Genomic DNA, 18,127 nt, shown 5'->3' with positions numbered 1-18,127 from the left:
GGTATAGTCGAGGTTTCCATACCTAAAATCTTCTCCACTTGAACTCAACGACATTCGAGGGCTCGAGTTTGAAGTGTAGCACAGCGAACACATGACTCCAAGCAATGGTCATGCCCCAGACACTGAAGGCACCAGCGGTGTGGGTAAGTGAGGGAGATCGCACGCTGGCACTGGCTACACTTCTTGAAGCCCGTGACCGGTGAGAGAGAATAAAGCATGGAGGCTCTGGTCCCTGTAAGTCCTGACATTAGCAAGACAGGTGAAGTGAGATACATCCCAAGATAAGTCCTGGCATTGGACAGGTGAAGGGGGATGGGAAAGAAGACAAAGATCACTTTTCTCTTTACAGAAAAATCTGCTCTCGGCCCCTGCAACTGACATCTACCTTATCTATCTCTGCAGATGATAGAAACAGTAGATTAACTATGGAAAGATATTTCACCATTAACTGAAGAGCATGCAAAGATGGAGAAATACGCTGTTTTATGAGTTCAATTAGCTACTGTAGAGGTAAAACTAGAGAAAAAGCAACAGGTCCTGAGGCTGTGGGCTAGCTGTGGTTTTACACCAAGGCCCACCCAGCCAGATACCATGAAGAGATAAACAGACCGTGGTCAGAAGACAGAATTCTCAGAAGAGAGAATTCACAAGAAATATCATCTAATAGAAAGTATCGGAGATGTTTAAAGTTGGGAGGGGGGCTTGTGCTCGGAAATACTAATATGGTGGGGAAACAGGCATTTCGGGGAAAAGGTAGGCTTTACGGAGAACAGAGCAGACATGTAACATGACGTAGGTAAGAATAGCCAATAAGGATGTATCATGTGATGTAAACCAACGTGGTGTTGGCCACTAAGAAATGTATAAAAACCAGGCCTTTAGGAAGGAAAGGTCAGAACAGACATCAGAGGACCTCTGGGCCTGGAGGTCATCACCTTCTGTTACACTTTATACTATATGATCTATTCTTGTAAGCTGTTATTGATTGACAAAATAAATATATACTTTTTGAAGCCAGTATATAGGGTTCGAGGTATCATTACCAAAGTAGGCCTGACAGCGGCCTACATCAGTGGTGAACCCCGACGTTGAAATAAAGGGAACATGCCCCTTTTAGAGACCTCACTGGATTGAAGGCCTATACTCTGCTTGTCGGATTGCCTCTCCATTACTTTTGGCCAAAAGTGTGTTTCTGGGTTGCCTGCTTGTACTTATGCAGTGTCTCTACCTAAACTTCCTTATTTTCTTGCAGATTTGCTGTGTTATTTTACTTCCCCTTTTATGCGGTTTTTTCTTTCTTTTTCTAGTTTAAAGCCAGCAATGGAATGTGGTCTGCCTTAAACACTGCTTTCTCTTTTTTTTTACTAATCCTGTTTGTTTGTCGTTACACAGGCCCTGTGGCGTCAGCTTTGGACTATCCCGGACCCTGGTGCAGGATTTCATGTCTATTCGCCTGGGACCGGGCTACCATCCCTAGCTGTCCTACGGGTCCTGTATAGACTGGCAGGTTGGATAGTCAGTCTATGGTCCAAAATTTATGGTTTATAATTGATAGTTTATGAGTCCGAATATACAGATATGTGTATATATGGTTTTGACTGGTGGGTGGTAGCCGGTCCATAGTTTAGGAATTGTTTAAGAATTAGGATAGGTGTATATATAGTTAGGCTGGTGGGTGGTAGCCAGTCCATAATTTAGGAATTGTTTAAGAATTAGGATATATGTAAATATGTTTCTGACTGGTGGGTGGTAGCCAGTCCATAGCTTAGGAATAGTTTAGGAATTAGGATATATATATGTTTATGACTGGTGGGTGGTAGTCAGTCCATAGGTTAGGATAGGAGTCAGAATAGGATAGGAGTCAGAATGGTTGGCGGGTTGTGTAGTCAGCCTCTAGTTTAGGGCGTAGTTAATGTATACATACGTAGGTAATTAATAGTTGATCAATTACTGGCGGGTCGGGTAGCCGGTGTTTAGGTATAGTCTCAGCGCAGCTGTGTTGTCACCCACTAACACTTCCGTTATATGCCTTCTTTTTACTTTCCTTAATTTTTCTTTTTGGGTACAGACACTGATTCGTTTGCTGGTTAAATTCTTTCCTTTATTTCTTGTGGTCTTGGGCCACGCCTGATGTTTCCTCTGCTAGATCAATCTATCACTGTTATGGTGTGACTGTTGAACCAGCTTTGACTGGTGGTTATGCTGTTTCTGTGGTCTCTGGCCACACCTGAGTTATTGCTACGAAGGTACCTGCTCTTCTGTGATCACATTGCATCATTTTGTAAGTATTCTTATTAGTTTTATTTTTAAACTCATTAGTTTGTACACTTTGTAGTTGGATATATTGTTTATTTCTCCCATGTTGCCGCTTTTTATGCTAGCGTCTCAGTCCTCCTGTTTGTATTGCTCTCTGCCACTGTTCACTGCCCCTTTGCTCTCCGCAGCATATACTCTTAACCCTAGTCCTATCTTTCCACCTTCCGTTGCACACCAAGTGCAATGGCAAGCAGATCGCACTCTTACAACACATACTGGTCGTTACTCCCCTGTCCCGTGGGCCACTATCTCTCAGGCATTAGATGATATCTGTGAAACTATTCAACAGCAATGCACCCCGTTCCCCACCTTCCCCCACTTTCCAGGAAACTGTGCTTAAGTAGTGTTTTTGTCTCGGAGCCCGCTATGTCTGATTTCGCCCCCTGCTCTATATGACCTTAGGAATCCCCTTGTCTTATACTTCTCTGGCTGCCAGTGCTAGCCAGAGTTATTTGTCTTGTGCCCCTGGCCCTAGCTTCTCTTTCTCTTGTCTGTTCCCGTTGGATCTTCTGTTAAGCGGTTGCTTAGACAATCCTGTTCCTCCTTTTGCCCCCATATTTCCTACCATTGTTGAGCCGAAAGTATACACCTCTTCTCTGTATTGTGCTTTGTGTTACCTAGCCCCTTATGATGTAGTATTATCATGTGTGGCCACTATTTTGTATGGGTTTTGGCATGTTAGTTCTGTTTTTATGGGTTTATTTCTTTGCTACTAACAAGAGGGGTCTTCTAGCCTTGGCATAGCTCTGAGTCTGTGTTTTACTGTAATATTTTCAGCTTGTCATGCTGTCTACAGGCTTCCTTTATTCTTCCGTTTATGCTAGCTGTCGCTTGTGTACTGACCTGTGTAACATATGGCGCTTTGTGAGACAGCGAAAGCATTGCTCTCGTGGGTTTTTTGTTTCCTGTTCTTTTGTGGTCACGACCGAGAAAAAAAAAAAAAAAAATTGGGGGAGGTGAGGGGGATGAGAGTGAATGAGACTGAGAGAGGAAGTATATATTTTAACTGCGTTTCAATGTTACCATAAGCTTTCATTAAACAATTATTTATTTCATATAAGTTTGCTGGATTATAAAGGAGTGTTTTTGAGACAGAGAAGAACGCAATTACAGAAATGATTTGGATCACTATTGTTTTTATATATAAATACAAAACAGTATTGGAAAGAAGGGAGAGAGACAAATATCGAAAGTCAATAGATATATAGAGATAGTGTACGTAGATAAGAAGGATTCGTGACAGGTGATTATGTTTAACCAAATAACTGACAGGCATTTAAGTATAACTGACAATGTAAAAATAAACGCACCCTTTGTCTTTCTAGGTCTGGGATTTTTATTATGGGCGTTTCCCATCACCTCACTTTTTCCCATTACTAACGATCATTTTGTTTTCTAGAGTTAGGAAAAACTACAGTGCACTTGAATTATACAAGAGGGGGGACTCCCTTAATACTTGCTAGCAATTAATGTCTGTCTATTTTTCAGCGTTACAGTCTTTTATGTTACTATGAGTCATTATCTGTTGTATTGTGCCCTGTGTTAATGTCAGTGTTTATGGAAATACGAGTGGATTTCTATTTATGAGCGCTCACTATAATTACCAATATAATGAAAGAAGATTTAACTTGAAATTATCAGTTGCTATTTTCTCTTTGTTTTTTCATTATTCATGTCTCTACAATAGCTGGAACATATTGCATAGGGTTCTTATGATCCGCTTCTATCCCAAATGGTAATATTAATTAATGTTGTGCTAACACACCGAAGCGAAAGTAACTTCTGCTTTCTTCATGTACTGTACTGTTAACCCATTGCACGGTTAACAGCAATATAAAAGGGAAACTATTGTTCCTTTACTTATCATAACAGTTTCGGAAAAAAAAAAACCAAACTTCTAGCAGTCTTTCTCTCTCTGCCTTTTCTTGGAACTTGTAAAAGAAATGTTACTTCTTCTTTTTCTTACATATTCTCTGATACACACAGAAATACTTTTTGGTTTAACACAATGCAATTAGCGTTTGGCTTTAAAAATAAAAAAAAAAATAAAAATGGTTCTACCTGTTGTTTAAGAACTTTTCTAATAAGTTGGTGAAGGAAATATCCAGTCCTATTGATTGGAATTCAAAATACTGTAGTTTAGGTCTTTTTGCTGACTGACATTCAGAATATTAGTGAAAGAAACAAAATTGAACCCATGATTTAATAGAATCCCATGGGAAGGACATTTCTCCCATAAATCCTATTTTATTTTAATTTTTAGGGTTTATCCTCTTTATTTTAGTATGTTTCAATATAACCTAGGTGTTAATATGTTTAAGGCTATATCTTAGCCATCCTTTTGCTTGGGTTTGACTCTTTGCTAATTCATATTTATGTTTAGCATATTACTCCTGTCCTTTGAACATCATATGCCATTGTAACTATAACTCCCTTAGGCTGACAAATATAATTCAGCCAATACATATATTAGACCTTAGCCTATCTGAATTAAAGCAGATAAGTTTTTGTTTTCTTTTGTCATCTTTTAACGCTGTATTTATCCTGTTAGTAATATTGCTCAGGTATTGTTGGAAACAAGTTAAATGATATATACAGTACAGATATTTTTGCCTTATTAATTATGGATCACTACACAAAGACAATTGCCTATCAGAGGAAGCTGTATGCTACATGAGAATCCGTGTTTACATCCTTTTAATGTCTATTAAGGACTTATTTGCATAATTATGGACTAATGCTATTTGAAATATCATCACTGGAAGAAAGATTTTCGGCCGTATGAAACCCCGATGACGGATGAGCCCCAACGGAAGGATCTTGCTACCAGAGAAGAAACTGGATAAATGCCGAGACTTACCAGCGAAGACTTCCTGACTGTTGCTACCAAAGACGGGATGACCTTTATGACCTTGAACTTTTACAGCTTTAATTATGGACTTATTAATTTGCACTTTAACTCTTTTATGGACTCATGCAGTATTAGTACATATATATATTTTCATGTGTTCATAGTTATTTCTAACAGCCCTATTGCAAGTTCATGTGCTTTTCTTGATTGTGACTTTATGCATTTTCATCCTGTTTTGACTCCCACAATAGCTCCCTAGTTATTTTCCCCTCCAGTTGGATTCTTTCCATTCCCTTTCTTGCTGCTAAGCTGAGGAGAACTGCAGTGAAGAAGAAGTGATGAGCCCAGCTGAAGGATGATGACGTAAGATTTGATGTGGTTACCTGGACTTTCACCCCTGGCGTCTGGACCCAGCCGAGTCTGCACCGATCCCAGCTGTTTTGGAAGAGCATGGAAATAATCTAACTTGTTAATTTATCCCGCCATCCCTTTTGGATGTAGTATGCTCATAACAGGATGAAGCCATAAAGAGAGTATATATTAAAATGTATCAGGTTAAATTATGAACCCCTGCAGATGCCTGGTTGCCCGAACTATCCCAAATGTTGAAATAGAGTCCCCTACACAGACCCATACACAACATTTTTGATAATCTTGAATTGGCTGATTTTTAATGTACCTCCCTATGAAACACCAGCAGCTGATTTCCCCTCCCACGAGTCACCACCTATCCCCACTACATCAGTAATTTATGCTGATGTTTTTATCACAGCCCGGCAGGTATAAATTTTAATGCAGCACTCGACTGCTTACATGATTTCTGCTTTGCACAAATATCTGAATTATTAACAACTTAGCTTATTATTATATGCAATAAGTACACTACGACATGTTATACTGCTCTGTCCTCGATAGCATAGCAAGGGTGGGTACTTGTCTCTTTCCTTTTCCATGGGTAGTTCCTAGCACATAGCCCCGGCCCATAATATACAGTTTCTGATACAAACTAACTCCTCACCGAATGAACAGGGGTCAAAGCCACCTGGAGGGGCTTTGAAGAGGGGATGAGAGAGAATAAAGCATGGAGGCTCTGGTCCCTGTAAGTCCTGACATTAGCAAGACAGGTGAAGTGAGATACATCCCAAGATAAGTCCTGGCATTGGACAGGTGAAGGGGGATGGGAAAGAAGACAAAGATCACTTTTCTCTTTACAGAAAAATCTGCTCTCGGCCCCTGCAACTGACATCTACCTTATCTATCTCTGCAGATGATAGAAACAGTAGATTAACTATGGAAAGATATTTCACCATTAACTGAAGAGCATGCAAAGATGGAGAAATACGCTGTTTTATGAGTTCAATTAGCTACTGTAGAGGTAAAACTAGAGAAAAAGCAACAGGTCCTGAGGCTGTGGGCTAGCTGTGGTTTTACACCAAGGCCCACCCAGCCAGATACCATGAAGAGATAAACAGACCGTGGTCAGAAGACAGAATTCTCAGAAGAGAGAATTCACAAGAAATATCATCTAATAGAAAGTATCGGAGATGTTTAAAGTTGGGAGGGGGGCTTGTGCTCGGAAATACTAATATGGTGGGGAAACAGGCATTTCGGGGAAAAGGTAGGCTTTACGGAGAACAGAGCAGACATGTAACATGACGTAGGTAAGAATAGCCAATAAGGATGTATCATGTGATGTAAACCAACGTGGTGTTGGCCACTAAGAAATGTATAAAAACCAGGCCTTTAGGAAGGAAAGGTCAGAACAGACATCAGAGGACCTCTGGGCCTGGAGGTCATCACCTTCTGTTACACTTTATACTATATGATCTATTCTTGTAAGCTGTTATTGATTGACAAAATAAATATATACTTTTTGAAGCCAGTATATAGGGTTCGAGGTATCATTACCAAAGTAGGCCTGACAGCGGCCTACATCACCGGCCAGGACATAGAAGGAAAGATAGCCACCGCAAAGTCGAAGCCCGCAGGCTGAGGGCATGCGACAGGCCCCGCCAGTCAGTCGACGAAAAAAATTCAAGGTTGCTTTTTTTTTTTTACAAAACCAAAAGAAAAACTTGTGACACGGTAATAAACAAATAAAACACGAGCCGCGGTGAGAGAAGACACGAAGCAAACTAAGTTCAGTGCAGAGCGTCAAAGACGGACTTCTCGGCTCCACGTAAAACTGAGAGCTGAGGAGACGCTGGGCTGGAAGACATTCGCGCATGCGCGGTGCGGCAGACTTGAAATTTCTGAGTTTCTTCAAGCAAGTCTGCTTGCGAGGCTGTCCGCATCTGGGCTCCGTGGATGACGATACCCACGTGAGAATAGGCTGCCTGCTTGTCCTGGGATAATGATTTTACATGTGAATAAAGTGAACAAATAGCAGTAAAGCACAGTCACTTACTGTAACAGGTGTTATCCAGGGACAACAGGCAGATATTCTCACATGTGGGTGCCCCGGTACGGACAGCTTTAAAAGTACATTGCCACTTTAAATTTTTAGAAACTTCACGACTGCCTGCACCACGCATGCGTGAGTGCCTTCCCACCCGACGTAGACTTGCAGTACTTCAGTTCCGTAAGCAAGCTAAGAAGCCAACCAGGGAAGATGGGTGAACTGTGAGAATATCTTCTTGCTTTCTCTGGATAACGCTTGTTACAGTAAGTAACTGTGCTTTATCCCAGGACAAGCAGGCAGCATATTCCCACATGTGGGACTCCCTAGCTTACTAGAATAGGATGGAGGGAGTGTTGGCCATTAAGAAAAAAAAATTTGCAAAGCCACTCAAGCTGCCATAGCTCAGACTTTGTGTGCTGTAACACCCCCCCCCCCAAGTTGCAGCCCAGTTTGAGCATAACAGAAGGCGATACAAGCCGCCAACCATGTTGAAATAGTTCTCTTGGATACAGGTTGTCCTAACTTGGTAGGATCAAATGAGACAAACAGTTGAGGAGATATCTTATATGGCTGAGTTCGCTGTAAGTAATAAGCCAAAGTTCGTTTGCATTCCAAAGTATGAAGAGTCGTTTAGCCAGGATGAGAATGAGTTTTGGGAAAGAACACTGGAACTGAGGTACCGCGAGCCTATGTCGGGCAGGAAAGCACTCGTGCATGCGCGGTGCGGGCAATCAAGAACTTTCTAAAAAAGTTAAAGTGGTGATGCTTTCTTAAAGCTGTCCGTACCGGGGCTCCATGGATGACATCACCCACATGTGGGAATATGCTGCCTGCTTATTCTGGGATAAAGGGGAGGCACTATGGTAATGTGGCCACATATAATCCCTCATATCCTTCCTGCTGTTACAGAAAATGCTTAACTGGCTGTGAAATGATAGCCAGATGAGGACTAGGAGCTGCCTTTTAGACGCACATTGACACTATGGCAATGTAGTGGATTTAACTCTGAACAATGTCAATGTTCCTGCTGATTGTTTTATTTATACATACCAGAAAAAGCAAGACATACAGCTCTGTACATTATGAAATGATCTCCCGTGGAGATTCCAATCTATGAATCACATTTTCATACATGCAGAAAGCAGCATAAGGCTTCCAAAATGATAGTAATTTTTCATTACAGTAGCTTGGCTCCTAATGTTTCTCTAGGGCCTGCATTTTCCTTCTACTTTAAAAGGGGAAAGAGGTAAAGGGGTGGTGGGGGAGGGAAAGATACATGGTTAGGTTGAAACAAATTTTGATTAAGAAAATAACCGTGGAAGGTGCAACTCAGTCAGGCTATTCTTATGTTCTTAAGGTGGTGGGCAAACTTTTAGAATTAACAAGTTTTAAAAAGTACCTACTCTCTCAGCTATTCCCTGCATTCACCTCCCTATTCAATAAGATTTCTTATATAGATTTAATTTTTGTTGATTTAACCAACTTAATCTTTGGTCAAAGCTAAAGTCGTCCCATCCCTCCAGAGAGATCTGCAGAATTTTAAAACGATTATTAAAGAGACACCCCTTTTGTCAAATTAAGTATGGAGCCTGATGTTTAATTGTTAAGATGTACTTGGAGCGCTGGCGCTAAATTGATTTTATTGTTGGTAATCTATATATGTATTGTTATGTTTGTTGTGATGAGTATGTATGTATGTATTGTGACCCGCTTTGGGAAAGGCAGGATTCAAATAAATAAACCATAAATCATATTAACTTATTTTGCTATTTACAAGATTACTTCTGCTTGCTCTCATATAATCCCTCTTACCCTCCCTACTGTTGCAGAAAATGCTTGGGGACTGGTAACTGCTTTTCAGGGTCACATTCCATTAATTATTTTTTTAAATCAGTTCCTACGATACTTCTGTTCTTACAGCTTTCTTCAATGAAGTGTTGCTTCTTCCTCAATTAATCATAGCTATGACTGCTTTAGATTTTCACAGCATGGCTTTGGCACCTTAACTCAGAACCTCTCATTTTTTCATTGCGTGTCATCTGTCTGTCTGTCTTGACTAGACTATAAGCTTCAATGGGTAGAGACTGTTTATTATATGTGTCTGTATATTGCCAATCAAATAGTAATGTCTACTGAAGTGATGCCCAGTAAATTTACAATTAGAGACTAAAAGGGTTGTCAAACAGAGCTGAAACTGGTATAATTCAATTGCTACCTAGTGTAACGCAGATGCTAGACTATCAACCATGTTCAGGCCTGTAATGCAGAAACTGTACTATCATCTATGTTATGACTGCAACGGAGATGTTGCATTACCAAATATGCTATGTCTGTAAAGACTATATTAAAACAAAACAGAAGACTGCAGACCTTGTACACGATGAAGGCAGACTTTATTTATAACAAGTAAATCATTAATTAAAAACCTCTTTGATACCTTTTTCTTTTTACCTAATAGGACCCCTGATGAAGATTGTACGAAACACGGACCGTGTTGGGGCCCTTGCCTAGAAAGAGGTTTTTAATTAATGATTTACTTGTTATAAATAAAGTCTGCCTTCATCGTGTACAAGGGCTGCAGTCTTCTGTTTTGTTTGCTTTGGATTGTTTTTTACTGCAGACAGTTGGACCTCTGACTCCTATTTTTGGTTGTAAAGACTATATTACCACTTAAGTTATGTCTGTCATGTCCTAACCTATATTGTGAATGTACTCTTGTAACCCATTCTGGGCTCCTTTGGGAGGACTGACTAAATAAATGAACAAATAAATAATCTTGTTTCACACAATATAAACTCAAAGCATGCTAAACATAGTGAAAACCTTGTGTAATAGAGGAAAGAGGAGGAGATGTGTCACCAGGATCCCCATCTCCCTACCCTACCTGCAATAGGATTCTGCGGACATCAGCGTCACAATGCTCCAGATTCAGCTGCCCCAGCAGCAGCTCAGCAGAGAGTCTCTGCCCCACAAAGTTGGTGGCACGGATCCCATCATAGCCATTAAAGACACCATACAGGAATACATTGTTTTCACTCCTGCTAGACATAGACAATCACAAGATTAATTTATTTTTACAGAACATATGAGGAATGAACGTGAACATGTATCTAAAGTACTTAGCATGCAAACGATAATTTAATATCTGTTTATGTACTAACAAGGATGTGTTTTATCAAAGACAGATGTATTGCTCAAGGTAGCAAAGGACAAAGGCTATGAAGCAAACACTGAATTTTGTGTAAATGTCTGCAAACTGAATAAATGAAAAGGAAGCAAAAGGGATGTATGCATAAGATTAGTTCTATGGAAATGGACCATAAAAGCTAAAACAAGGCAGCAGAATAAGCACACACTCAGAAAGCAGCAGAGACATGACTATATCCCTCCCATTCATTTCTACTGATATACTTCTTTCAACTCCCAGTCAGTGCAGACATCACTCAATCATGGTAAATGAGCACAAAGCTCCCCAATTTATGTCAAAACACACATGCAGAACTGCTCATCTCTAAGAAAGTTTTGGGCCTGTGCCTAACATGCATGTAAACTATGGCATGGGGACCATCTACCATGGTAAATTGTGGTTCCGCAGTAAGTCCACAAAAACGAGAAAATCCACAGCTGGTTTACCGCAAGAATGGGGAACAAGACCTTTCACTGCCCGGTGGGAGCAGTAAAAGTCTTGCTCTTGCACTAAAAAAAATTGCACCTGGGGTGGACTCGGCATCTCCTCCCCAGCTACTCTCGCACCTATTTTACCTTCAGGAGTCAGCCATGCCATAAAGAAGACAGAAGGAAACCAAAACCAGAGACTGAGACCAATGTGATTTGAAAAATAAAATTAACAGAACAAAAGGTAGAAAAAAATTTTTCTATTTTCTGTTTTGTGATTAGAATATATCAGAATTGAAATATGTATCCTGCTAGAACTGGTTTTAGACATAGCTGGGGACCACAAAGCCCAGGCTGTGCTTCTTTAGCTTCCAACTAGCTTAGGGCTCTCTCTGACCAGGGGGCAGTTGCCCTAGTTGCACTCCCCTAACACTATTCCTGTCATGTGTGACTGAAGTATTCTGTTAGCTTGATTTTTGTATGTAGCATTCTGTAGTAATTTGGCTTGTTCAGTTTTTTCGATAGTGAAGGGGATATTTGCGAAGGGGAGGAGAGACAGGGGTTTTGTTGATACTTGCTCTGTATTTGTGTTTATAAAATGACAATTGTACAGAATATTGTTTCTTTTTATACTATAATAAAATAAGTTTAATATAAAATCATAACTATTCGAGACTTGCGCGGATGGGATCAGTCAGTTTACAGGGATGGAGACAGGGCAGGGACCAAGCTTATGGGGATGGGGCAGTGACGGGGACAAATATTTTCCCCGCATCATTCTCTTGGAGTAGTCTGAAAGCTGCTATATACTGTTTTACAAGACTTCTAAGTAGACTGTATCTTCTTCCTGTGGTTAATCTTGCCCTGTCAGCCCATCATGTCAACCCCTTATATCCTCAGTCTCTCTTTTCTGAATCTTTCCATCTCTCAGTTTTAAATAAAGCATTTACATCTTCTACACCAGTATCATTCAAACTTTCATTTTTAGCTCCAGCACACTAAATGAAGTAAATGTTTTTCACGGCACAATATAATTGAAATTATAAAATTGCAAAACCAACAAAAAATTAAATTTGAGTGGTATTTATTTAAAGTTCTTTAAGCTATGTATGGGTATTTGTAACAAAGGTGAATCTAAAGTAGATAGAATAGAATTGCTAATCAATGAAATGGATGTGCTTGTTTTTGAGTACAAAGTAACTCAAAACGCAGCTCAATAGTCGACAAGCAAACATGCATTTCATCATCCACCATCTGAAGTCGTTCTCTTTTTTTCAATTTAATTTCTGTCAGAGCTGAAAATCCAAGTTTGCACAGATAAGATACAAACGGTAACAAAGTATTGCTTGCTTTGCTGCTCAAGTTAGGATAACTACTGTATAAAAACAAAATTACTTGCTATTAGTTTTCAAGGACAATCACGTCAAAGAATGATGCTTGTCTGGATGGCTGTATCCTTACACGCACAGACGCTCATAACATTGACAGATTCTTGTGTATGCGACATACATGTCATCTATTCTAGTGTATACTTAAGAAGGGAATTTAAAATAAAGTAAAATTCTGGAATTTCTCGTAGCACACCCGGAATCTCTTCAGGGCACACAGTTTGAGAGATACTGTTCTACACTGTGCATTTTATGGTTTACACGTAAAAATACTGCCACCTTTTCAAAACAGTATTAAAGTATTACAAGGGCTTACAATTAGTTTCTGCATCCAGTTTAAGAAATACTTACCCTCATGGAACAGTTCCAAATTACTTAAAAGATCTGGGTTTCCTAGTGACCTTACCCAACCTCTTGAAAGGTTGAACCACAGGGGTCAATTGAGACTGATCCATCAAAAAGGCCAGATGCATGAGGTAAATGAATCCAGGGGAAAAGCTTCCCTTCCTTAAGCTAGGGAAGAACCCCTGGCTCCTGCAAGCCTGCCGTTTCAGTATTTCTGAAGCCCCCTCTTGAACTATGTCCAAGAAAACACAAGCAAGCCCTGCTAAATGGCAGGAATTTCCGTACTGCCCTGAATAGAAGAGACTTCCTAATAAGCTAAAATGCCACCACTTACATTGGACAGCCTCCTCCCTTCATAGAAGGCATGTCCCACAAAAGCTCCACATGAATAATGAAACTGCCTTAAGCAAAGAAAGCACTTTGCGAGCTCAACCACAGCCTCCATGTCACACTGCAGCAGACACTGCACAACCTTGAGGCAGAAGCCATTCCCAGTGTTGATGCTGGATCCCCCACACCACTCCTGGCACTCCAAGTGATCAAGCCATATAACCAGCCAACTTGGCACTGCTCCCAAATGCTGCATTCACTTTGCTCCTTATCTCACCTCAAAAATCCACACTGCATTGCGATTGCTCCCCTCCCCTCCTGAACACTGACCCTTTAAAGGCATAGCACCTCTACATTCCTGCCCTTGCCCAGTGAAAATCAACTCCTCCTCATCCTCCATGATTAATCCTTTTTTGAAAAAACTTGGCAGACCCCAAAATTACTCATCAGTGTTATGTTAGAAATAAAAGCCTAAATGAACCGAATTAAACATAAAATTAGACATTTTTGAACCAAAAGAATATCAAGCTTAGTGTGAGGTGGAGGAAGAGAAAGAAGCCAATAAAAATTGGCTCAGGATAGCAAAAGGTGAAAACATTCAATGTTTTTCACTGTCATTGACAGAGAAGCCCTAAAAAAATTATTTATATATATATACACACACACACACAAAATACCAAAAAAATGTTTCATTGCTCCTAAACGCACAGAATGTACGTACTATGTCTTGCATGTGCCAATGTGGCTAGATTATGTTATAGTTCACCATCACCCTCTAGTGTTTAATATTAGCCACTGCAATCTTTCTTCAAAAGGATGAGCTTAAAAATGTTTCTTTTGCAGTCACTCGGTGCCAGGTGCACCCCCATTCTCTATCCTCCCCACCCTGAAAAAAGGCAGGAGGGATGCCCACTCCCTCCTGCCACCAGAGGTCTCCCGCCGTCCCCCCCAATACCTTCTCAGAGACACTGGAGCAGGACGGAAGCGCAGTCCAACCTGCTCTTAGGCTCACTGCTCCAGAATAGCAGGGCTTTCCCTCCCTGGTGCATCATGGCCCATCATGCCTAAGGCCCTGATTGGCTCAGACGCTTAAGGCCCCTCCCAAGGGGTGTCTGGGCCTGCTTTGGAAAGAATCAAGACTGCAACAGAAGAGGAGGCTTTGGTTAATACGGGAACCTTATGTAACAGTTACCATCCAAATCATGTAATATAGTGTTCAATGATTTAGACTTATATACTTTACTCTCAGTCTTTAGTCTGTCTTGGGAGGGTTACAGATTATTGGTGGGAAGGATTTCAATGTAATGGGAAGTTAGAAGACTAAAGACTTCTTATGGGTGTTGATATTTTGGTAAAGGTATGTTATGGGGTGGAGGAATTTTTCCGCAGTATAACAACTCTCTTGTAAATTTCACTGTTAATTCTGTGATGTTATTTTGATTACCATACCATATCAACTCTGGTATCCTGCGAATGTCAGCTAGGAATCATTGCAGCTTACACAATATTAGAATTGCTACAGAGACATAGATATTACAAAGAAATTTTATGGAAGATATCATGCAAGGGACTGGATCAATGCACTGATTCATTTAATACAAAGATTTTTCGTAGAAAGAATCAGAGAAACTGCAGAAAATGCATGAGTTTCTGTAACAGAAAGGAAGAGGAGGAGCCAAAGAAGAAGAAAGGGAAAAAAGAAGTCTTGAGGATAGCAGCACTCTAACATTTAGGGCTCCTTTTACAAAGCCGCGTTAGCAGTTTAATGTGCGTAATGGCGTGCGCTAATTTGCCGGCTGCGCTAGCCGCTACCGCCTCCTCTTGAGCAGGTGGTAGTTTTTCGGCTAGCGCAGGGGTTAGCACGCACTAAAAATGTGTGTGCGATAAAGCTTCTAATGAGGCTTCGTAAAAGGAGCCCTTAGTTTCAATAAGTGTACAGATCACTGGATGTCAGCCTCCTCTGCCTATACATCACATGTTCATTCCACTATGGGCACTGCAGAAATATAAACTGATTAGAATGGCTTGGAGACAGCAGAAATGTTGAGCAGGTTTTGGTGAAGGGACATTTTTTAATCCTGCTATTAGCTGAAGAGGATTATATATTCCGCTGGAGAAAAGTCAAGATTCGCACTATACAAACTAGCGAGACTGCCAAGCATGGGAAATGGCCCTCACCTGAATTTCAGCCAGTTATCTTCCCAGGGATGTTCCTCCTTTCCTTTGCCATCAGTGGTGTACATACAGTTTGGAGCCGTGCCCACTCCTGAGAGCTGACAAAGAGGAAGGTCATCAGTCCAGCTCGGCTGCTGCTCCTTGGCATTCAGTTAAGAGAAGGAATAAACATATTAAGCAGATAAGAATATAAAAACACAAATGGAAAAGGCAGCAGACATGCACAATGTTCATCATTAAGGGGAAAGGGATTGGGATTTATATACCGCCTTTTTGTAATTATATAACTGCACTCAAAGCGGTTTACATATATACAGGTACTTATTTGTACCTGGGACAATGGAGGATTAAGTGACTTGCCCTGGGTCACAAGGACCAGCCCTAGGATTTAATCTAATAACCTCTGAGTGCAGAAAATACACCCATACTAAGTGGATAAATACCTGTACAATCCAAGCTACAGCTTTCTCTACAAATAAAAGCGCAAACCACACAAGAGAATTCATTAAAGACAATGCCAATAGACTCCATGCACCCCATAAATAAATGTTTTCCTCAGATCATGCACACCTGAAAGAATCTCTGTCCTTTAATTATCTTAAACTTCTCATATTAATACTATTTTTCTCCAGCACCTTCCTCTGTCATTCATAAAGCAACAGGGAGGAGGAGGGGAGGAGCAAAACAAACTGATTAGATAAACTGCTTTCACTTGGAGTACAGTATGATTAAGCAACTTCCCTTTCTCCCCAAAAGCAATCTGGCATTTGGACTATGATGACCTGCAAACCTGGACACAGCCAAATGTGTCAGACATTTAGTCAAAGACACTTAAAATTGAAATGAAGGGTGTTGATGGTGGGATATTTTAACCTGCTAGATGTGGACTGGATCTTCACTAGAAGTCAAAAGCTTCCCCTCCACAAGTATGCCATCAGCAGTGTGATGCACCCAACTAATCAGATGGAGCAGCAATTAATTACCTTTTTGTTTCATGTTATCACCATGGCTTGGGATTCTCACCCCCACTCTCTTTCACTCATAACTCTACCACCCTCAGGGCTAGCGATTGTAAAAAAGCGAGTCATTCTCCCCCAAAAAAAAAAAAAAGCTCATGCAAATGAGGTTGGCGGAAAGTAGCAAAGACTCGCTAAATTTGCATGTGCCCATAGGAGGGGGCCTTACACAACCTGGGCCAATCAGAGCCTCAGGATGCACCGGGGTGGGGAAGGCCTGCCATTTTGAAGAGGGAGTAGGCATTCCTCTGGCCAGCCATCTGAAAATAAAGGGGGGGGGGTCATCAGAGACACGGGGAGAGGGTCGCGTGGTTGCGGGAGAGCATGGGTAACTCTCCCGCTGCTGAGGGGAGCTGGCAGGGTGTTGGTCGGGTGGGGTGTTGGTTGGCCAGGAGAGATTGGGCATATCTCCTGCTGTGGGGGGGGTTAGTTGGGCGGGAGAGATTGGACATCTCTCGCACTGCCGAGGGGAGCTGGGGGGTGTTGGTTGGTGGCAGGAGACATTGGGCATTTCTCCCACTGCTGGACAGGAGAGACAGCATTCTCCTGCTGCACAGTCAAAACACACACAAGATGAACTTTTAACACTGCTGTCACTGTACTGGCACCTCCAGACCAGTCGCTGATTTTTGTCGCCAAAAGCCAACGCCGCTCTTGGAGAATGGCTCGGCGATTTTCAAGACTCCACCGGAGTGCTCATGTCAATGTTGAAGAGCCCATTTGCATAGCAGTGTTGGAGACTGCTAGAAAACTCGCTAAAGACTGAGATAATCATTTTTGATAATCTGCCACTAAAATGCATGCAGGCTAAACCGTTGGAAACCAGGCAACTGCATTATATTTTTGAGAGTCTTTACTCACTCTCGCTCCATCTGACACATTCCTCCTACTTCTACTCTAGCAGTCCCCTCCTTCACCAGGTAACCAGTCATCTCTTGCCTTCACACTACTAGTGGGCTTGGTGCATCTCATTATCTACCCCCCCCCCTCATTTTGCTATCAGTTGCTGAAGAAAGAGCAGTGTTGCTACAGTTTGCACTGTTTGGCTCAGCTTTCAGCAACTTTTAAGCCATGTGATGCACAAGCCTCCAGCTGTCTTGTCTCAAGTCTCATGAAACTCCTGCATCATCAGATGGCTCAAATTTACTGAGTTAAGCCATACAGTATGGACTGCAGAAACTCAGTAACATAGTAACATAGTAACATAGTAGATGACGGCAGATAAAGACCCGAATGGTCCATCCAGTCTGCCCAACCTGATTCAATTTAAAAATTTTTTTTTTTTTTTTTCTTCTTAGCTATTTCTGGGCGAGAATCCAAAGCTTTACCCGGTACTGTGCTTGGGTTCCAACTGCCGAAATCTCTGTTAAGACTTACTCCAGCCCATCTACACCCTCCCAGCCATTGAAGCCCTCCCCTGCCCATCCTCCTCCAAACGGCCATACACAGACACAGACCGTACAAGTCTGCCCAGTAACTGGCCTAGTTCAATCTTTAATATTATTTTCTGATTCTAAATCTTCTGTGTTCATCCCACGCTTCTTTGAACTCAGTCACAGTTTTACTCTCCACCACCTCTCTCGGGAGCGCATTCCAGGCATCCACCACCCTCTCCGTAAAGTAGAATTTCCTAACATTGCCCCTGAATCTACCACCCCTCAACCTCAAATTATGTCCTCTGGTTTTACCA

At 41.3% G+C, this 18,127-nt stretch overlaps 1 protein-coding gene across 5 annotated transcripts in view; it reads right to left on the bottom strand.

The window, feature by feature from the left end:
• Positions 1 to 18,127, bottom strand: part of TAB1 (TGF-beta activated kinase 1 (MAP3K7) binding protein 1) — a 195,424-nt gene that overhangs the window by 151,843 nt on the left and 25,454 nt on the right. For 4 of the 5 annotated variants that reach the window (XR_004537960.1, XM_033929487.1, XM_033929483.1 and 1 more), the window contains 2 exons: positions 15,425 to 15,561; positions 10,453 to 10,609 (listed from right to left, as the gene is read on the bottom strand). Coding sequence is in view for 4 of the 5 variants with exons in the window: in XM_033929487.1 (XP_033785378.1) it covers positions 10,453 to 10,609; positions 15,425 to 15,561 (294 nt within the window). In the remaining variant the exon portion in view is untranslated. The remainder of the gene's footprint in view (positions 1 to 10,452; positions 10,610 to 15,424; positions 15,562 to 18,127) is intronic. The other variant, XM_033929485.1, reaches the window with a different exon arrangement.

Source organism: Geotrypetes seraphini, chromosome 2, assembly GCF_902459505.1.
Source record: "Geotrypetes seraphini chromosome 2, aGeoSer1.1, whole genome shotgun sequence".
In the NCBI taxonomy this organism is placed as follows: Eukaryota; Metazoa; Chordata; class Amphibia; order Gymnophiona; family Dermophiidae; genus Geotrypetes; species Geotrypetes seraphini.
The sequence above is the reverse complement of the archived record's forward strand: the minus strand, read 5'-3'. Positions and strand labels throughout refer to the sequence as shown.